The following is a 23,231-nucleotide window of genomic DNA, read 5'->3' on the forward strand; positions in this document are numbered from 1 at the left end:
AGGATTGACCGGTCCAGTCAAACCAAGTTTGGAAAAAAGAAGCAGACAAAGGATTGACCGGTCCAGTCAAACCAAGTTTGGAAAAAAGAAGCAGGCAGAGGATTGACCGGTCCAGTCAAACCAAGTTTGGAAAAGAGAAGCAGACAGAGAAAGGCTGCACCACGGATCTTTGTACTCTGACCAACCATGCTGGGCTCCAGGGTTAGGACTTCTGAGCGCTCTCCAGGGTAGAATCTACCAGTGGCAGCCTCTAAACTCTAATAAATACCCGCAAAAGTCAGATCAAAAGACTTCTGATTTTAGATTAAAAAGACAAACCTATATTTTTAGTCAGAACACAACATACTGTTTACGTCCTGCTATTGTGCTTGTAAAACACAAAAAGCCTGTATTTTTAAAACTTGTGTTCGAAACCTAAACAAATACCATATACTATTATTCAATTATTGTGACAAACCAACTCATCAGTACCATCACCTTGCGGTAGGCCTTAATTCTTTTTCTTTTTTTAAATGTACCGATAGTTGTTTTTATTCCCACATCCACATATTCCAGATCATTTAGGAGGCAGGCTTCCGACCCTGTCTGTTAGTGTTAGGGCCAACCCAGGCTGATAGGGATACAACATTCCAGCAGAGAGACAGAGGTACTTGACAAAAATGCTCCCCACCCAGGAATCAAACTCTCTGGTGTGACAGTCTGGTGTGACAGTCAAGTGCCTATTCACTACACTACAGACACCTGTGTACATTCTATAGTGCTGAAGGAAACAACATAGGACCTGTCAAGACTCAGCAGATCCCTCTCCTACAGACACCCAGAGGGGGGTAAGAGTGTAATAGTGTAAACAGTCATGGTTATTTAAGTTTTGGATGGAAAAAAAAGCAACAAAATATTGTAGGTTCCATAGTTGATAAATAAAAACAATTGTCAAACTACAGACAGCATCCAATACAATTCTTGAATGACAAAACATGTTTAAAAAAAAATTGTAATGGCAAAAGTAGTAGAACATAGATACCACATAGATGGTGATACACATTTTAAACAATACACATAGTAATTTTTCCACATAATTATAATAATATTAATGAGTGTTTACTGCTGGCAACTTAGATTAGTGACATCTGCTAGAACTACCAAAGAACAGTTTTAAAAAACCAAGACTATCCCCTGTGGAATGCTCATTTCTGACTTCAGCTCCAGATCAAGTTTTCAAACAGAAGTCTGTGACTCAGAAAAATCTGCAGATCGTGTCAAAATCCATTGTGAAAACATCTAAAGGAAAGGGAAAATTAACGAGGGAACATCTATATATAGATACATCAAAATCTATGAACTTGAAAGTCAGCTTTTAGAGCCGATAAAGTTTAGTAAAGTTTAAGTAAAAGTTTTACGACTCTAGTAACATAATTAGGTCGTTTATAAGTGCAGAAGATTAGAGGTATTTCTGGAGAGTAACATTCAAAGAAAAGGAGTAGAAATGAAGGACAATAGATGTTTGATAGGAAAGAAGGAGCAAACCACACTAGAACACCCACCAATCACCTACAAGACAAGGTGTTTGGGAGTTCTAAGCATCTAATTCTATTAAAACACGCTACAAACTGCCGCACAACTTTTCTGGCATTAACCCTAGATGAATACACCGACAGTGTAGACACGTCTGCTGACAAAGAGAATAATGCCCGAAATAGTATCAATAACCAAGACCATCTGTACAGCGTACATCCCCGCTAGAGGTGGGCAAAATCCGGATAATATAAAGGATAACCGGATTATTCTCAATGAAACATTATCCGAATTCAGACTCTTAACTCTCTTTCCTGACCTGTTTGCCAAAGTGGGTGCACCCATTTGTTGAAGTAGTGCTAACCCTTTTGTCGAAGTGGTTCTAACCCATTTGCCGTAGCGGTTTACATCATATTATTTGCCAAAGAGGTGCACTAACATATTATCCGGATTTTGCTAAAGCGACTTATTGCCCAGCCCTAATTCCCGCTCACTGGCAAACTCTACGCCCTTTACGATATAACATATTGACTGCTTAGTGTAAGACCCAGCCATACGCTGGTATGAAAAGTGACCTATGACAGTCTCACACAGAGCAGTTGGTATATTACAACTATAACTCAAGCAGACCCAAGAACACTCAGAAACATTCTCAATTTCCTGGGAAGAACACAGAAATGTTGTGAAGCTCGTCACTAAGTGTGTGTGTGTGTGTCTGTCGACAAAGAATACAACACCTGACATGTTGTGTGCTCATCTAAAAAGTAAATACCACAAAACAGAAATGTGATGAGATAATTTTTTCTTGAAAGCTAAGCATAATAAACAATACATCTTTTAATAAAAATCTTAACACTTTCCACCCACGCAGCGGGCAGAGAGCGCACAACACTTATCCCAGGACCAGGACACTGCGATGTCAAGGGACATGACTCTTATCTTTACTGTGGGGACAAGAAAATTAGGGGAGTGGCACGACGAGGCAACACTTATCTTAGACGGGGGGGCCCCCTGACAGACCCGACTCATCGGACCGCCAGGTAACTTTACAGGACACAGATGCGATACATGCTGTATCACACTGTCGCCGATCGGTGTCCCATGGGGGCATAGTGTTTAACCTTAAGATGACTTAAACCTACAAACCCCCCCCCCCCCCCCCAAAAAAAAAAATTATGGTAAAGTAATGAGATGAAATCAAAGCAACAGTGATGATGGCGATAAAAAATTATTTTCATATGTTCAAATCTTCCAAAAAGGAAGTTTCTGAAACACGTGTGATCAGGGGGACGTTTTTATGGACATAAAAAAAAAAAAAAAAAAAAAAAGAAGAAATAATCCACACAAAAATTATCAGTTTTCGGCAGGACTGTTCTCTTCACAAAAGTTTGATCATTCTAAGAACAAAATGCAATAAAGTGATGAGCACCAAGAAATGTTTTCCCAAAAGAGAATTTCTTTCAAAATCTGCTGTTCTCCCTTCAGATACTAAACTTGCAATACGTCGTAAAGCTTTGCCTGTACAAAACCCTTCAGTAAACATAAAGTCTAGATTATTAAATAATTGAGTGCACACACAAACTGAACCCTTAAAATCAAGCCAATCAAAGACACATCATTCCCCCTTTGTTTAAAAAATGTAAATGGTGGAGACAAAACCAGATAACAAAAGTTGAGCTTTGTCTCATTTGAACTGCAAGAAAAATTACGGAAAAGTTTCATGTGATTTTTTTCAAATTCAAACTAGATCTACCAACATTTTATATTTTATGTTTACCAAATAATCAGCACACACATATTGTTATATACCACTTTTATCGTTTTGCACCTTACGATTCATCATTCACTTGGACATAAACATGGCAACTTGGAAATGTAGAAAATAATTAAAATTTAAATAAAAAATGAACAGCATAACTTAAAAATTAACACAAAGTTGTTCTGTCAAAACCAAAGTTGTGCCATTGCACTGATAAAAAGTATTATTAGCCACAGTTCAAATGTTATGGCATTGCCCCACAAGGCGTAAAGATGATTTGACACGGTTATCTCAGTGTTAACCTCTCCACCCAGTCCTTACAAAAAGAATCACAAGCCATTAAAACGAAATTGACACATACTTCCGAGGAATTAAAAAACAACCACTATAAATAAGTCTTGAAAAATCAGCACTTGAGGAGACTCACTCAGAATCTTCTTTATATTCATTCGAACACCCATTCTAAGAATGTAAACATTATAAAGTCATGAAGGAGTAAATTTGAAAACCAACAAAGCTGGTGCTAATTTTGAGAAAGGGAGACTTCATGGCAACACTCAACATAAGAGAGCTTCACATACCCAAATGACCATAATATGGGAGTAGAGTTCAAATTTTTCCATTTGTCTAAGCAAGCTTTTTACTATTCACTCTTTAAACCCCTTTGGACTCTCCATTGGATGCTGCATCCAGCGGCAATAACCCTGTTCCCCATTGGACGCTAGGTAGAGAGGACTGTTTCGTTTCATTCAGTGCTAGTATTTGCTCGTTTTTGGAGCTATTCCCCATCCAAGTGTTTATAGTAATGACTAAGCCTCCGTGTCCGCAATTTAGAAGTTGGAGGCAAGCTTTTGGGGTTATAATGAGACGTAATGCACCAGGTTTAAATGACCGTGGAACGGTGGAAAATACTCAGGGTTTAAAACTGGCTGAGTTGTCTCAGATATCTACAAATATTGATTAAAAGCATTTATTTATGATTTATTGAAAAATACAAAAGAATTTTCTTTCTTCAAACGGTGGGGTAAACCAAACTTCAAGACACACTTTGTCCCTTCTTATGGCCAGAGCATCTGGTCCCCACAATCACATGAGGCAGAAGAGAAAAAGACCTCACACTATACAGTCATCTTTTTAGAGAAATGACCCAACGACAGTCTTATAATGACTGTTATGCGAACAGATTTGAGACATTAATGCAAAATTAATCGTATCCAATCTACTTCCTTATCCCAAACTACATAATAATAATTAATCCATCAATGTCTGAAGATGCCTAAGATGAAACAAATTCTGGCAGAGTAATGGAGGCCACATTTTGAGCTTTTAAAAAAGCTTCATTTCTCCTTTCGGACTTCTTATCCCAAACTATATAAACAGTGGGGAAAACATGAGCACAATTTTGCGACAAGTCCTGAAGACAGCACAACAGGCTGCGGCCCACTTCCAAGTCAGGAACCAGCGAGGATGACATATGTTCCCAGCCAAGAGCTAACCCTGATGTATCGGAGAACTTACATTACACGGATATACCAGGGATATATCGGGGAACAATTCCCATACCGTACAATCACACTTGTTGGCTTGTGCTCTCCTGCACCTTCACAACAAATCTGAACTGTGACAGTTCACACACATACATTGACTCTCACAGGCCTTATTTCACCTTGAGGCAAGACACAGCACCAGTAGAAAACTTTTTTTCAGGGGCTTTGAATCACCCTTCAGAACACAACCTCCAAAATCCTATACAAAGAAATGAAAACAACAGAACCATTATCGGAGGGAAAAATTGTCAGACGGTTGTTCGTAACAGTTAGCTCTCTTTTGGCAACGAAAGATCGACAACTTCAGGGTAAGTTGAGAAACAGAAACTGCGACTAAACGCAAAAAATGAAACAAGTCTGGAAAACAATTGTTGATAAGAGTAAGAGAAGTAACACTAAACAATAATGCCATACGTCTCATTCCTTTCGGATTGAGGTCTCAGAATATGAATGCTGACCAGGTTACACTACTTACACAAGCTTCAGTACCCAACAAACTTTTGTTCTAACCTCTGCAGATAACAGTGCTATACCACTGACTTATTTGTCACTACTTATACTTGACAAATAGAATTTGGGAGAGTGACTTAGGTATGATAATGTTCAGCACCTTTTTTTTTTTTACAAACAGCTTAGGTAAAGAAGTAAGAAAGCAATTATTATAATTTCAAGAGAATTTTAAAAATTAGAACTGGAAGAGGAGCAGAAAAGTTTTCAACTCACGAACAAGTTCCCCAAACTTGAAATAATATTCCACCTCAGAATTTTAATTTTACTGACATGAATATTCATATCTCAAAGTTGCCTTTTTTTTCAAGGGCAGTCTCCGTATACCAAACCAAGTACAAAACATTTTTTAACACAAAGTGAACCACAAAAGGATTATATCCGCAGCATTCTTTCTTTCTTTTTTTTTTGGCACCATCATTCAAATGTAATACTACAAAATAAGTAGTGAGCAGAGAGCAAAGCAATGTGAACTATCTCATGTTTGAGCAGTCTGACAAACACACATCATGTTTCCATGCAAAGTGCCTATTAGTTTACACAGGACTCTCAGCTCCCGTCATGGCACAGTTTCAGTGGAATGAGTTTGATTGTTTGCCAGGGTTATCACTTTCAGACTTTCAAATTCGTTTACAGGTTTTGACCCTCTGTTATGCTAAGAAAATTACTCATTTAATAGAATCTAATTATCACAGTCTCATTAGCTTGCACACCATTCTGTTAAACAAGCCTTTTCAATCTAGCCATTTGAAGACAACATTAATAAAAAGAAATAGAATGGGGGGGGGGTGTTGAAGAATGGAACGGAATCAAAGCCATTAGAAAAAAACAAACAATTCAGTAAAAACTTAAATATTATTTAAACGCAACTTTCAATGTTTCCTTTGCACCTGGTGAATATTTATACTGCCATATGCCAGGCTGCAACTGAAGTCTTTTTAACAGTTTGTGTTGTACCAATACAACAGATGGAGGGAGCAGGAAAATGCTGGCAAAAACTGACAGACAATATCATCATTAAAAATTTTCCCAAAGAAACATAGAACAGACAGATCCTTTCTCTCACACAGATTCAGCGCAATCTCTCTCCTACTGCCTAGCAGCCTATCTTGTTCACCTATGTGTACTTGTTCTCAAACATGGGAAAGCCAAAGGGAAACTGACACGGCTGGCCACCCACTTTTCCTCCCACCCCCCGCCACAAAAAAACAAAAACAAATGGAGTTTCACCCTGTCCTCACGACAAGATAAAAAAATGTTGGAGGTGTTCAACAAAATCGACCAATACAAGTAAATACATGCATCTACAATTCAATGATAATAAACCACAAAATTTGTGACTTGGGAAAGCGAAAAACAAATGGAAATCAAACATTTGAGATAAAAATACATAACATGAGCGCACATTATTATATGTGACAGCATAATAAGAAAACACTGTTGCTTCAGAATAAAAGAGAGTATAAAACACATAGGTTTACATAATTCACAAGGAAACACAACATGGTTTTTCCAAAATCTGTAGTGAAAGACAAAATAAGTTTAATACAGATGATAACAAGAAGCCATGAGCTTTGTTTTTGAAAAATTGAAGGCATAATTGGGTGTAAGCCCTTAAGGTTGCATTGAGGTGATTAAATGTTCTTTAAAAATCATTACATAAAAGTATACAGCAGGGTCCCAACTTTTCCTCCTTATGTATGGGAACAAATTATAATATCTTCAGTAACGTTTCACTTTCAAGAAAAGAGATCAAGTCCAAAAGTTATTTACGAAAAGAAAATTATGATTTTTTTATATTCAAGTTTTTCTAAACGTTTAAACAATACAAAAGACAAATTGGCCATTGCAAAGCTCTCCTCAGATTCAGCCTAATGCAGAAAGGAAGGCGAGAAATTGTATTTATTTTCAAATGTTTTACTACAACTAAATGCACAAAAAGCAATTGAAGCTGTTCATCAATTATTTTCCACTAAATTTCAAATCATCAAATGAGCCCCAGTATGTCATGAAATGTTCACTATCCACTGATTAATTATCAATGAAAAAAACAACCCAACTTCAAATTATCCGAAACTGCATTCTTTACAATATCCACATATTTCTGGTAAAGATTTATGTACAAGAAAAACAAAAAATAATGGAAAACAAATAGCACCAACCTGCGATTAGAAAATGCAAATATAAGACAAAAGGTGTTCCAGCATTCACACGATTGCTGTCACTACCAATGTTATGTCCACCTCATCAATGACGCAAACTTTTGAATTTATTGTCATCAAAAAGCTTCAAAGGTTTAATGGTACCATTCTCCATCAAGAATAAATCATGGTTCGATCGCCTCAGGTATGCAGCAGCCTTACCAAAAACACTGTAGGTCAGTAAGAGGATATCACACTTACTCAAAACATGCTGATCGGCGATGACTTTCTCAAAGCCTGCGCATGTGTCAGGGGGGCCACTGTCAGTCGTGTTTTCTCTCTTGGAACGATCCTTCCATTTATCAATGTGAATAATCTTCCCTTCAATATTGAGAGAGACATTTGGATACATACTTATGACTTTGTCCCGAAAGCCCTGCCAGTCGCTGGCGACAAAGAGTCTGTATCTGTCTGGGTTCGAGTACCTCTCCAAATATTTCCACAAGGGTTTGATGGTTGACAGAGTATTGCGTATATCGCCATCTGTTGGGATTGTGGGATTGCGGCCAAACCTGATATGAGCACACACCAGTTTGTGTTTCTTAGTTGGCCAGGCATTATTGAGAGCTGTGCTATATTTCCTAACCACTCTTTTGTTCATCTTAAATATGGTCTGCCACAAGTCTGCAAACAAGATTGGCCTTGGTCTACCTTTCACCTTCTGTTTAAAAATACTTCGATAAAGTGGATTTGCCTTCAGATTATAAAAGTAATCATAGTTAGTTGTGAGATACACAACGTCCTGAGGATAAATCTCATTGAAATTAATGACTTTCATCGACTCTCGGAACTTCCTGTCATTCAACGCGTACAAATGAGTACTGGACAAGCCGTGGAGCTCTGTAGAGTTGACCCTCCAGTTGAGTATCCGATGGTGGTACAGCTTGTACAGGGGGCAAGGGCCGTCCATCTCCACCTTGAAGGTCCTGTTGGTCACCAGAGAGAGCAGGTAGGCGGAGAAGATACCGTGTTGTCTGTCTCCCCAGCCAGCACAGGTCAGGTTGCTGTGACACAGATACACAATGTAGCGTTCTCCGTTCCAGTCTGTCCTCTCGCGCTGCGGGTTGTTGTAGATCTGCATGGCTAAGGGAACGATGGCCTTGCGCTGTTTGTGAACCTTTTCATGACTGGGCCACATGTTCTCTTTCAGCAAACTTTTGTGCTTCCCTTTGGTGTGTTGCTGCTGTTGTTGCTGCTGCTGCTGTTGCTGCCTGGCTTTCTTTTTCTCAATGTGGAAAGCGATGTCGATATCGTTGAGCACTGGTGGTCCTCGCTCAACAACTTGAACAGCCTGAGGGGAAACAAATGACCAGAAATAACGAAATTAAACCTCCATCAAAAGAAGGTAATAACTGATCATTTAACCTCGTGCTGGCATCCGTATATATGTGTTTAAAAAAATATAAAAAATTTAAATATATATATATATATATATTTTTTTTTTTTTTTTTTTTTTATTTATTTATTTTTTTAAAAACAGATATGGTATACTATTACTGAACTACATAAACAGAATCAACCCCGTTTGGGAACCCCATTGCAGACACTGTGACTACCACGAGGAGACCGTTGAACATCTTCTCCTTCACTGCCCAAACCTGGCAGTTCTTCAACGCAGGCTCCTACACACACCTACAGACTTACAAAGCCTGCTCTACTCTGGCGTTGACCAGATGACAAGGACATGTGGTTACTTGCTCGCAGCTAAAGGGATTTGAAAACAACAACATTACTGAACTAATGACTTCATGCCAGAAGGGGGCTCCAGAGGCAGAGTGAGCAGGGAGTTCAGACTCAAAAATGACATCAAGTAAGTGTCAATGACACAGGGTTCAGATGGGAGGTCACTGGGGTGTGCCCATGAGCAAGGCACGATAACCCTAGCTAGAAAAAAAAAGGTGCAGAACAGCTGCGATCAGCAGTCGCATGTTTGTAAAATTGTTCCACACTGGTGTGATACTGTGTGTTTGCTTCTTTGTATGTATTTGTGTACCTCATTATGTTTTTATATTTGTATGCGTACCATTGTAACCTTCTTTTCCCAGCGTGGATCAATAGAGGGTAATTTCTAGAACAAGATTACCACATGGTACTAGGTACTGTTTAGACGAGAGAAAAGTGAAAAAAAAAAGGCAGATGAGGGGAAAAACATATCAAGTAAGAAACCTTGGAGCAGGGTTTCCAAAAACTAGCAGCCCGCGGGTCAACTGAGGCCCATAGGATGATATTTTGCAACCCCTTCTAGACATCAAAGTTTTTAATGTTCGAGCAGCCTTCCCTTGTGCCAAATGTGGCTTGCTATGTAAGAGGAAGCGCCGCCAGATCCCTCACAGTTAGGAGTACGTAAGAGGAGCCAAAATTCTGAACAGCTTTTCATGTTTTCAACTGCTAGACTATTATATAGACTGAAAAGATTAGATCAGTTGTACTTTCCTTATCTTAATATATAAAAACAGGTAGCTTTTTTTCTGGTAGAACTGCTTGACGCGGCCCGGGCTCTTACAGACCATATCCCCAGCAGCCCCTGGTTAATTTGAGTTTGAGTCCTTTTGTTTTAGTAGAGGGTTTACAACGCTCGCATCTGCATAAAGTCATATGAACGCCAAGGGGTGGATGTCAACAGATTATATATTATATTATAGGGTAGAGGGTTTTTCTGCGCTTGCAACGGGATGTCAACAGAGAAGTCCTTACAGGGAATCAGACTTACTCTGCTCACCTCTCTAGCCTCAACAGCACAAAGTCTGCTTCGATTATCAAGGCACCCCGGAAATAGCAGTTCAAAAGAAAGTGACAAATATACAAAAGAAGTAGAGGAAAAATGACGATAGTAAGTATGAGGAAAGAAAAAGCAGCAGTTCCCCATGTTGTTCCAGCACAGTATGAGCATGACATTGATAAATCAGTCTATTTACAATTCTACTGTGCATAAAAAACATGTTAATATCCCCCTTTTGGGAATGGCCTAAAGACACTTCAGTCAGTAGCACTGCCCTGGAGGGTGTCCCAAGCCTTTGACTGAATATGTGTATAGCAAGCCCATACAATATTACTTCCCCATTACATCTGTCAGGTTATAATAATAATATAATAAATAGCATTTATATACAGCAGCTCAACAGCAACCTAAATCATACTAAATGCACTGTACAATCTATGCTATGACAAAAAAATTCAACAAACATAAAGCAGAAATGTCTACCCCTTGAAAGAGTTGTGTTGAACACAGCAGAAATGTCTACCCCTGAAAGAGTTGTGTTGAACACAGCAGAAATGTCTACCCCTGAAAGAGCTGCGTTGAACACAGGAGAAATGTCTACCCCTGAAAGAGTTCTGTTGAACACAGCAGAAATGTCTACCCCCTGAAAGAGCTGTGTTGAACACAGCAGAAATGTCTACCCCCTGAAAGAGCTGTGTTGAACACAGGAGAAATGTCTACCCCTGAAAGAGCTGTGTTGAACACAGCAGAAATGTCTACCCCTGAAAGAGCTGTGTTGAACAACTCAAACAAACACTTCCCTCCACCAAAACTCAATCAGTGTGACATCAACATGACAACAAAACAGTCGTTACAACATCAGGGCCAAAGTACAGTCAAACCTGTCCAAGACAACCACCTTTCATCAAGGACAAAACTGATACTCTTATACTGGTGGTCCCCTTGGGCTGTGTCATCTCAACTCTTCATGGCAAAATGCAACGATATCAGCGTTGTTCCGGTATGACCGCTTCAGCCACAACAACACCCACAGCCTCGTTACACATTTTGACATGTTTCTACCCACAGCCTCGTTACACATTTTGACATGTTTTCTTTCATTATCTCGAGAATCCGAACTTTTAAGCCAAGGGAATTTAATGCAATAAAACCACGGAAGCGTCCTGTTCAACTTTCGTTTTTGGTGAATTATACAGCCTGAGCTTTGATTGATTTTCTGTATTTACAAGTCGGTGACCCAATTTTTCTACCAGCTGATTCGACAACAGAAATCGGCGTACAGAAAAGTGGGAAAACGAGGAATAACATCAAGAGACTAGTCCAGGATAGAGAAAGGCGGAAAGTGTTTGTGCATGGCCAATACGCTGGTGCAGGGTGAGAAAGGCAATGATGACGATGATTAAAGTCTCAGCGACCAGGACCGTCTGGTGATTTGATGCATGAAAGGGTTCGTATCCCTTCAGAAAAGGCTAGGGAAATGTGTTTGTTGCATGAAATTCACTGAAAGTGAGGAAAGTGGTCCTTTGTAAAGGTGTTTGTCTTGAACAGGTAGTGATAAGAGCAGGTTCGACTGCTTCAGAAACCCAAGACAAGCCTAAACAAAAAAATAAAAATAAAAAATAACACAAGACTGTAAAGTAAGCGAACTATTAAAATTGTCAAACAGTCCATGCTATAAAAAAAAAAATATCAGAGAGTGTTTTTGATTTGTTCAGTTGGACAAAGTGTACAGACACTCGAACCTTATTAATTAAAAGGAGAAAAATATGTTACCATTAACACACTCATAACTGTAAGAAAAGAAAGCACTGAAGAAAAGAACTAAAAATTCCTTTTATGCACTGCAAGTGTCTCCCAATTACAAGCCCTTAAGAAGGCCAAGGGAAACAAACTCTATTATATTCTATCATTTACCGATAAATGAGTAGCATCCCTTCTTTGTTATACAATCTTTCACAAAAGGAATGCAAGATGGCCATACATTCTACTTCGTTTTCTTTTTTAACAGTTGAGTGAGTCATTGCTCATTAAAAAGCTCAAAAATGATTGATACCAAACCAAAAAGACATGAAAAAAAAAAGTTCCTTTTTTTTCACCAAAAGTGAAATTCCAAGAAAAAGGAAAACTGTTTCATGATGCCATTTTCAATTTCCCCTTTGTAATCTTCATACTCTTCAAAATGACCATTACTTGGGGAAACTAAAAAAGGAAGACTAATTTAATTGATGAAATTAAAAATTAATCCAAACCAATCTTTTCTTTTTTTTGGGCCCAAACTACATAATAAAAGCTGGGAAAATGGCTACATAATTTTCCTATAATTAAATTGGGCAAAATAATAATGATGATCATGATAATACTACTACTACTAATAATAATAATAAGTAGAATTCTAAAGTGGCCACTCCCTAACAGTACAGAACCCAAGGCACTTTATATCAATACTGACACTGTGGTCATTCATGCAACATCCAAGCTCATGGGCACAATAGGCACAATTTATCAAGTTTTGTTTTCACCTGAGATGGATTCTGTTCTGAGCCATGGTGGTAGGCCAGCAATGCCCCCCCTCTGTCATCTCCAATGACTCTGCCAGCCAGTTTCATGTGGCCATTTTCCCTCATGACATCGAAGGGTGAGCGTGGAGAGTCGAAGTGAATGTAGTAGAAGCTCACCAGCACTGAGCTCAGGCAGAGCACCAAGATGGCAGCTAACACAACTGATGGCCGCGCCTGTGGGGAGCAGAGATGAATCCGGTTATAATATGCATTCATTCAAGTCCATTGGAAATTGTAAAGCAATTGGCTTTACAATGCCATGTATGTCACAATGGAAAGTGAAATCTTAAGACCACTAGTCTTGACTGCACGTTTTTTTCCTACATCCCACAATGCCATTGACTTAACCCCCTCTTTGCCTTATGACGTGCCTGGTACATCATGAAAATAAATAATTTTTTGCGCTGTGCCGAATCACGTACTTCACGGAAGTTGGCAAAATTTGCCGCTCGTGGTTGCCTGTGTGACGTTACATGTACGTCACGCATATAACCTGGCTCTAATTCTTCTGTATGGAGTTTAAGCCACAAGCAATGTGTACATCATTTTCAGGAAATATATCGCTACCAAACTTGCTGGTATTCTTTACTGCTAGGCTTGCAATCGATCGATAAACATAGATCTAGGCTTGCAGGTGGCCGCATGTTTTCGTAATATGTAAACATCGAAATGACTTTCAAAACTTAGATTTGTAGGTTATTTTAAATTATGAGTAAAATGAGAAGAAATGGGGTATAAGAAAAGTGACACAATCGAAAACCCGGTGTCCAAAATATGTCATGAGTGCTAGACCGAGACAGCGCAACCATTAACAATGAGACATTAAATTATACTGCTGTCCTGAGTAACGAGCTCAACTGAAAATCAGTGCTGACAGTAGGAACATATCCCCTGGCAATGAAAGGGTAAAACAAACCAAAAAAATTAAGCTTCGTTGCTATTATATAAATCACCCAGTGTCACTCCATTCACAAAGCTGACCATGCTATTTTCTATGTCATGTATCTATAGTTACAGGTATTGCTCCGTTAGAATACGGTTTGGGCTAATTCTTTTAACACAGATCACAGCTCACGGCAATCATTCTGAAATCCTGAAACTGCTTGTTGACTAGAGTATCAGCGTCCATTGGTATTTTCCATTATTTCAGGTCCACAATTAGGCCTACTGATTTTTACACCCTTGTTGATAATTCTCATATTTTCTCCATTATTACTTTTGTATCTTTCTTGTTCTGGGTTTGATCGAAGTGCGTTTCTGCTTTGATGTTGGACAACAAGCATTGACGGTAGGTGTGCTGTCTTTGAAAGCTATTTTCTTCAATCAAAGTGAGAACTGGTAAATAAATAACACTTACAGTACTGAAAGCTCATAGTGAAAAACTCTCAAGCACCACACCAAGAACACCGAAGCCGTGGTAGAATTTTAAAATTTTAAAAATAACCCTGGCAGCCTAAGAAACATGCTTTAAAAATTCATAGAAGTTCATTAACCATTCAGCTATTGTATAGAGTGGCATCCTTTGGTATTTACTTCAGAGCAGTGCTTCTGTTCGTCATTTAATCATCATAATGTTCAGTGTGCCTGGGTGCATTGGCGACTAAAGTCGCTAGCAGTAGTGAGCGCATACTTTGCCCTGGCGACTACAGTCACCGAGGGTACGGTACAGTAAGTGTCAAGTCAAGGTTTGATTGAGTTGACAACAGCTGTGTGTTACAACAACAAAATCTCTGGATCACAACAGAATCACCCCCGCTTACACACGTGAGATATGTAGCACAGTAGCCTAAAATCCTAAAAAGAGAAATAAAACTCAATTGTGTCATGATCTAATCTAAAGTAGAGACTGAAGATTATTGCAATATTATACATTATAGAATACATGACATGTAAATTAAAGTTAAGTTAAAGCCAAAGACAGGGCACTGTTAATTTAATTTGCTTCTTATTTCCACACATTAGTCATTAAACTTTAAAATCGTACATCAATAGAGCTTTTATATATTTGAATGCTTTCTGTAGACTGTAGGAAATCTCTACATTTTGATCCTTCAGATAAGTGGATTCATGAATTTATTATCATTAATAACAGTGATATTATATGTATATATATATATACGCCTTTTTATAGTAAAAAGAATCTGGTTAATTTGCACTATAATTAACATAATTTTATCAGTGATACGTTTTTTTTATAGTAAAAAGAAATTGGTTGATTTGCATATAATACATAATTTTATCACAATGATTGTTATCTTTTATACATTGCTCATTGTTACATTTTTTCTCAAGGCCACCTCTATTCTCACCCGGAGTGAGAGGTCGAGCCTTTTCGCTATTCTCACACGGTGTGCGTTCACTGTGATACTAGTTTAAACAAATGTTCCAGCGCTCTTGTGTTGAAAGCATGCAATTTTGTTTGCTAGCAGTGAGTGAGAGAGCGAGAGAGAGAGAGAGAGAGAGAGAAAGGAGTAGCGAGATGGAGTGAGAGAGAGGAGTAGCGAGACGGAGTGGGGGTGGAGGGAGAAAGAGATAGATAGGGAGAAAGAGAGAGAGAGAGAAGGAAGAGCGAGATCTGAACTTACGGGCAAAACAAAATGTGGCACAACTTTGTAGAATCATGCAATTGTCAATTTCTGTGAATATGAAGTTACTGTTATAGGTACACCCTTAAAGTCAGTTAATTTGTCTTGCTTTGGGTGATAAAAATATAAATTTATTTTGAATAGAAGTCGAGATATTTGTGATTGAAGGAGGGGAGGGTTGCCTGGTTTCAGAGGTAAAATTAATAAGAAAACGGACGCCAAAGTTTGATAACTTCTTCAATAGCTTGAGAGTCCCGCGAAACTGAAAATTTACATTTTTCGTGCCTGCAATCAACGTTTTTCAGTAAAATCCATACATAAATGTTTTTTTTAAAATAGACATTATAAAAGGCTTTGAACCAAAAAAAGAAAATTAGAAAAAAATTCCCCAACGGCCAGAAAAATGGAGATTTCTTTGATTTCATTATTTTGACGAGCCCCTGATTTCACCACGACGCCTCACATATGGTGACCAGCATAGTTCGGCTCGATTCGAAAAATTAAATAGTCGTAGCATCTTTGTAGACGACCAAATTAGTATACCTTTTTTGTGCTATAACATCATTTTTTTCTTTGTTTTTATCAATTTGATCATTCACACAGATACAGTATTCAGAAATTAGGAAAAACAGGTCTTGTTTCATACCAGATGAGAATAGCCAACGGCCAACGCTGGCAAGTTTCACGCGGGGTGAGAGGACAATTGTATTTTTATTCTCACCCGGGGTGAAAATAGCAACTTCCTTTTTCTCAACATTTCCTTTGTTTTGATAAATAATTTAAAGTTAAAGGCCTCTCTAGGGCCAGGAATAACAGAGTTATAATCACATGAAGCTACAGCGAGCACCTAGCACCCCTCTGTGATTGGCCCAAATATATACGACGTATTTCCGCCATCTATTTTTGTCGTCTTCCAGGGCTTCCCTCACCAGTTGACTAAATCTCACTGTGGTGGGCCCACGTCATGGGCAATGTCACTAGGGTTCATCGCCGACTGCTTGGGCTGCGCATGCGCGCGCTTGTGTGTACAACTTTGAGGAGAAGAAATTTATGGAACGAGAATTGCTAAGATTGTTTATATGAAAGACAAATTAATACCAAAAAAAACCCAAACACGGCGAGATCAAGTCAACCTCAGTATCTATCCAGCTCTAACTGAAAAAGACCAATCAAAATGCATGGTGCCTCTAGACCAAGTAAAAACATTTGGGGGGTAACAGGGGGGGCATGCCCCCTGTTTTATCCCAAATTTATTTTGCAGTTACATTTTCTTGAAAATAATTGACTTGCAACAGTTTTAGTGGCTATATATGTGTGATCTGCAGCAAATAATATGCAGTGTGACCCCCCAAACCAGTGCATCTGTGTGCGGGAGTTCGTCTCCGAATAGATCTAGTTCCTGGGTGTTCGCCGAAGACGTCTCCCAATATATATATCTTTTCTGCTCAAATCAATAGTTACTGGCGAGGGAAACCCAAAAGTCTAGGGGGAAACCCTGGAAGATGACAAAAATAGATGGCGGAAATACATGATCTATATTTGGGCCAATCACAGAGGTATGCTAGGTGCTCGCTGTACAGTAGCTTCATCGTGTTATAATCTACAACTAGAGGTCTAGGCCTACTACAAGTCCTGTTGACGAGTTCAAGTTCAATCTAAATTTACAGGACATGAGAACAAATTGTGTGGGTTTTTTTAGTAATACTTTTATAAATGGCACTTGCAACACAAAAAGGTTAGATCTATATATATATAGATCTAGATTCCAGATCTCAGCGCCGAAGATTAAAGGTGTTACAAGAGAGTAACAAACATTAAAAAAGGAGGAGAGATAAAGACAATAGTTGTTTAATAGAGGAAAGAAGGAGCAAACCACCGACCCACAAGAGTTAAAAATTCAAAATTTCCATTTGAAAGAGGCATGCAGGCAGGCTGGCCCAACGTTGGCATTCAACTGCTATTAAAGACAAAGTTAAAGCTTTTTAAAAGTAGCCTAGATGGCGATTTTGTAGTTTCGTTCGTTAAAGTCAAAAGTAGGGGGGTTTCAAGCCTAATAAAAATATGGAGGGGGGGGGGGGGGGGGTGAATGTTATCCTAATTTAATGTTTTGCCAGTTAGGTTGCATCCCTGCTCTTTATGTAGCCTATTTCAAATTGGGGTGTGTGTGTGTGTGTGTGTTTATGTGTGTGTGTGTGTGTGTGAATGTTATCCTAATTTGATGTTTTGCAGTTAGGTTGCATCCCTGCTCTTTGTGTAGCCTAATTCAAATAGTATTTGGTCATCAAGACTTCTGGGTTTCTTCTCTGGATGTAAACAAATGGATTGTGGACTTTAACGAACGAAACTAGAGTAAAATTACCGGTTCGGTCAAAATAAGGACGAAAACAGGCACGTCGACTTTAAAGCTTATATCTCCTATCTGCCTTGCCCTAGAGACAAACCGAAACCAGCTACAGGAAGCCCTGTGATTGGATGACCCCAGGAATGACCTGTTTCAGCTTGTTCGCATATTTGAGGCCCTCACTGGGTGCAAAAGTGACGCCCGATTTATTTACGTGTTCAGTCATTTTTTGTTTTCTCACGGATTCGGGCAGTATTTTAACATTCGGTCATTTTCAATTATTATCACATTTCTTTGCAAGCATTAATAACATGATTTGTAATGCTTGTTACACTTGGACACAATGATAGTTTGTCTAAAGTGGTTTTCACCATTTATAGCTATTTTAATGAGTATGTATCTGACCCACTACTACGTGGTATCCGACTCTACTACACTGGCATCTGGCTCACTCAACTACAATGGTATCTGACTTTGCTACACTGATATCCAACTGTATTACACACTGGTATCTGACTCTACTACACTGGTGTCTGACTGAGCTAATATGCTGTACCTGACTCTACTATTATTTAAATAATGCGCAAATTCTTGATTCTTTATTATATAACCATTGGCACTATATTATCTTATGTGCCAGAAGGATGAGAAACTACGCAAAAACGGCGAGACTGAACTGCAAATTCTCTTTCATCCTTGATAGGGCCTCATATGTAAAAAAACTCTCCAGCTTTCAGAGTTTACCAAAATGTAGAATCTAGGCCACAGGCTCCTTCATCCACAACCAATGTCAACTCTTGTCCTGCATCTGTGCCGAGATGCGAATCTTCAGCAACCGATTACGTCGGACGTGCCGGGCAGGCCGCCGGGGTCACTCAGTGTGTACTGTTGGTGTACAGCGCGTGCGCCGGGAAACGTGTGTTTTCGTCATGAATGCTGTGGGAGTGTGTTAATCGATGATGAAAATAACGCTCTATCTTTCATAGCTTATAAAGTGTTACAAACACATGAATAACCCCCTCTCACAAGCCAAGCTGGCATTACGAAGTTACGCCCATTCGAATATAACCTTTCTGGACGTTCTTGTTGTTATGAATGACCTGAGGTTCGAAAGGGGATTATATAGGTCAATTTCTGAATGTTTTGCACTTAAATTGTTCTTTGTACCTGCACAATGGTATTCAAAACGGTAAATTTTTACTTTTACACCCACACAGATACACTGATATGAAGGTTAAACTGCCATAATTTTTGCTGCAGAACACACGTGTGGCCACTAAAACCCTTGCAAATCAATTGTTTTCATGTAAATATCAATCCTAATTGCCAAAACATCAAATCCTTATGAAATTGAGGGGGGCATGACCCCCAAGTTTCTTTTTTGGTCAGGGAGGCATACCCCCCTGAAACCCCCCATGTTGTTAAAAGTAAGTCAAATATTACTACGCCACTGGTCCTAGATCTAGTTCTGTTTTCAAACATCAATAACTTAGTAACTATTGATTTGCGGCAAAAATGAAGGCCATTAGCCATTATATTCGTGTTCAGCATGCAAAATACTACTAGAAATAAAGTATATCAAACGTGTACATGAGACGGGTGTAATAGTAAGTGACTATTTCTCCGAACGTTCGGAGAAATAGTGCTGATCTTTATTTCTCCGAACGGTTTTCGGCTTCCGGTCTCGTGATTTTTTGCCTATTTATTGCGAGAGTTCGGCGCCAACTTTCATTCTGCCTCTGGTCTGGGAAGGAACACGTACCGCATGGCAAGCCCGCCTACAGACAACCTTCAGTAACACCCACCACACACCCACCACCATCATGCACATGTACACACACTAACTAAACATAACTAGTGGGCAACTTTTGAACGTATGACGAGCTGAACTGTGGATGGAGAGACAGTGTGAGTGAAAGAGCGGGTGAAAGGAAGAATGTGCGAGTGTATCCACAGGCGACAGCAACTACAAGACGACGACACTGACCACCCCTGGCCTGGTCCACAGCTCACGAACAAAAGGAAGGCAGCTCAGGCGGTGTTTTGCCTATATTATTGTCCATGGTTCGCAGGGAACAAGTGAGATTTTCTTTGTGTGTGCCTGGAGGGATGGGGTGGGGTATGAAAGTCATGCGGACGGGGATGAGCCGCGGGAGAGAACACGGGAATTGAATGAAAGAGTGAAACTGAAAGAGACGAATGACTCATGAGTCCTGGAGTGAATGGATCCTGTGTTTCTATTTTTGTATACTTTGAACTGTTACTGAATAAAAGCTGAAATAAAGCCCGAAAAACAAACAAACACACACACACACTCCTCACTCTCCACTTACTACCACACACAGACACACTCAAACACTCACACATACATACACACACACACACACACACACACACACACACACACACACACACACACACAGGAGCAAATTTTTGGGTCTATATCTATTTCAATTTTCAACAGCTAGTCTAGATGAGATTTTTAGAGGAGTGTAAAAACGTGAAAAAGAAAGGTTTCACAACAGAAAGAAATCAAAATTAGAACAGCCCATAAACAAAAACAAACATTAACAAATAAGGGCGTGTGTCCACCTGTCCGAAGAAGATTGGCAGTTTTAACCCTAAATGTGCGTAATTTTAAAAAAAGTACAGGATATTACATGTAAATTATGGAATCACACACATTAAGGGGCTTGCCAGTGTCAGTACATTGGTCGCAGCAGTGACAAACGCAGATGCCAGTTCTATGTGTCGTTATCAATAACCCTCCGTAGATCTAGATCTAGACAGCACACGAGTGAACACAACACATTACGTTTAAAAGCAGCACCTTTCATAGGCAACACGTCATATCTATAGCGAAAAACTGTTTGGAATTGTAGCATTTCTTTATATAAATATTTACGGCGGACATTTTTGGACCGATTGAACCATATTGTATACGAACAATCTTTGGTAGGCCCATACTATAATTATAGATCTCTATATAATATCCGAAATTTGGGGGAAAGGATGATATTTCAGAGTGTTCGGAGAAATAGTGCCCAGCTTTATTTTCCTGAACGTTCGGAGAAATAGTGCCCAGCTTTATTTTCCCGAACGTTCGGAGAAATAGTGCCCAGCTTTATTTTCCCGAACGTTCGGAGAAATAGTGCCGGCCTTAAAAAAAATACCTTCAAAACTATCAAACAAGCTTATTTTTTGTCAGGTAGAAATCTAGCATCATTTCATACAAAATCAAGCTCATAAAAATGAAAGATTTTGTAGAAAAATGGAAGTCTTGTTTCCTGACTATCCTTTCGAGCTTCTCATGTCTAAGTCAAGTGGGTCAATTTCTTATAATTTCATTGGTTGGACGAACATCTAGAGCTACCAACTTGGCGTGTTTTGAATAAGATGCCTCGATTACGAACCAATGCAGGCGGTTCTAGAAGAAAGCCACAAACGCACACAAACTAAGCAGACTGACGCACACACACTTGACCTGCGTGAATGGGGATCCGACTCGGGACCCGAAATTCATGTAAGATGATGTGCGGTGCGCGTGCGCTGAGCCAGGGGCTACACTGATTCGGGACCAGAACGTAGGCGAGGTGCCAAAATAGGCTTATCGGGCGACATAAACCCGGCTCCCGCAGGACGAGGGTTAACTCTTCCGGGGAAAGAGCTTCACGCTGTTTTGCTCACTTGAAGAAAAGCTGTCTTAAGGACTATTTTTAGCAAAATATCGCCGTAACTGTTGTTTCAACGAAAGTAAGGGAGGTTGCTTTAGGTTTTCGTGACACTCTTTTAGGGCTAGATTTAAAAACGAAGTTTTTAACGATTTTTTTGTACTCCAGTTCCCGACAGCTAAAAAAACCCCGGCTGCCCGACCCAGTACGATTACTCTACAAGATAGCCCAGACTTCTTGCTGAGCGCATAGATTGTAGTGGCCACTTGTAAGGGACTGTCTTGCCTTCAACAAACAAGCAGCCCTGGTGCACTTACATTCCCAAGGCCAAGGCCTAAGCTATTCACTGAACAAAATGAAGAAAGGAAAGAAAGTCTTGTCAGATCACCGTTAGCCAAGACGAGTCACTGACTGGCGTTCGTGTGGAGAAGTAAGGAAGGATGTGAGTACACAAACGAGGCAAGTCACAATTCAGTACACTAAAGAAAATCAAAAGTCATACCATGAGAATGTTTATGAGAATTTTTTTCATTATCCTTACAACCGCTCATCACATTCATGTTTAGGTGATCTGAAGCAAGAGATCCAGACGTCAGAATACGTGGAATTCAGCACGGCGATGCATTGTCAGCCATTTTTTTAACTCGCACCGTGTTCCTTCTTCCTATTCGTGTTCGGTTCCCCAATCCGCACTCTGTACATTAATGTACAGTGCACACACAGTGCACTCGCCACACACACACGGCACTCGGCACTCGGTGAGATGATCCAACACGAACCGGAGGAAACTGGCCTGGTGGCGGATACGGATGGATTCTGGAGGAGGAGGGGTCGATACCAGTCTGGATATCGCAAACTTCGATACTATGCATTTTAAGCGTAAGCTAGGCCTATAATTTATTGAAAAGAGACTGCACGAGTTGAATTATAAATTGTTTCGTTTGTTTGAGTGAAGAGGAAAAATATCGACACAATAACATCCATCTAATACGGGGGACGGGGATAAACAGACACTACAGAATGACAGAAAAGAAGTTATAAGGCCTAAAAGTCCACGCCTTCCAACCACCGCGCACCTAAAATTACTGCTAAAAGAGAAAATTGTGGAACAATTATTTTTGATATATGGGCTTTAAAGCAACCCCTCCCCCACTCCCCTCTGATCGTTTTCCATATAGATCTGACTTAAACCCTCCCCCTCCCCAATTTCACAGCCCACCCCTCTGAAGACCCTTAATGTTTGCCGCAATATTCCATATATATCAGATAATATATTGGAAAACTACGGGGAAATTATCATGTACAAATTACGTGCAGACCTCATCATCTAGCCTATAATGTAAAGCCGTGTTGGCCGTTAGCATAAACACTTCTGCTACTGATACAATCCCAAAAATGTACTATTTAATTTCTTAATGAAAGCTGGTTAAACAATGAAGAACAATCTTTAACTCTTTTATTGTTCCATGTCGATCAGCATTAAAAAACCCAAAAACATTTAAGTTTTCAACGTGATTTTGAACAAGGGGCGGTCTTTTCATAATTTAAAATAGAACACGGGTCATAGTATTGCATCCATGCATTTGTACAGATGGGTTTTTTGTTTGTTTGTTTGTTTGTTTATGTGTTGTTGTTGTTTTTGTTTTTTAAGTATCCATCATTTGAGTCGAATGAATTCGAAACATAATTCCAGTTTCGTAGAAATATTGCAGCAAAATGAAGATTATTCACATCATAGAAGCTTAGTAATTAGTTAGCAATAGGTTAAAATTGGTAGCTTTCTTTTAATACTTTTATTTTTAGAGAAGACAGCCAGTGGGGTTGTGGGGTT

The 23,231-nt window shown here is 39.4% G+C and overlaps 1 protein-coding gene across 1 annotated transcript; it reads right to left on the reverse strand.

The window, feature by feature from the left end:
* Window positions 1–5,316: 5,316 nt before the first annotated feature.
* Window positions 5,317–22,178, reverse strand: LOC101845916. Its single transcript, XM_005096839.3, has 3 exons — window positions 21,903–22,178; window positions 12,765–12,977; window positions 5,317–8,817 (listed from the first exon to the last, which is right to left on the reverse strand). Exons 1-3 carry the CDS (start codon window positions 21,930–21,932, stop codon window positions 7,573–7,575), a joined length of 1,488 nt encoding a protein of 495 aa, XP_005096896.1. The 5' UTR covers window positions 21,933–22,178; the 3' UTR covers window positions 5,317–7,572.
* Window positions 22,179–23,231: the final 1,053 nt, after the last annotated feature.

Source organism: Aplysia californica, unplaced genomic scaffold, assembly GCF_000002075.1.
Source record: "Aplysia californica isolate F4 #8 unplaced genomic scaffold, AplCal3.0 scaffold00139, whole genome shotgun sequence".
NCBI classification, from domain to species: Eukaryota; Metazoa; Mollusca; class Gastropoda; order Aplysiida; family Aplysiidae; genus Aplysia; species Aplysia californica.

What these genes read in the sequence shown, in the direction of transcription:
- LOC101845916 (XM_005096839.3), bottom strand. Translation starts at nt 21,932, where the DNA reads ATGAAAAAAATTCTCATAAACATTCTCATG. An exon ending in TTCTCATAAACATTCTCATG is followed by an intron (nt 12,978 to 21,902) that starts GTATGACTTTTG and finishes TGCTCCCCACAG; the next exon opens with GCGCGGCCATCAGTTGTGTT. An exon ending in CAGAACAGAATCCATCTCAG is followed by an intron (nt 8,818 to 12,764) that starts GTGAAAACAAAA and finishes GTTTCCCCTCAG; the next exon opens with GCTGTTCAAGTTGTTGAGCG.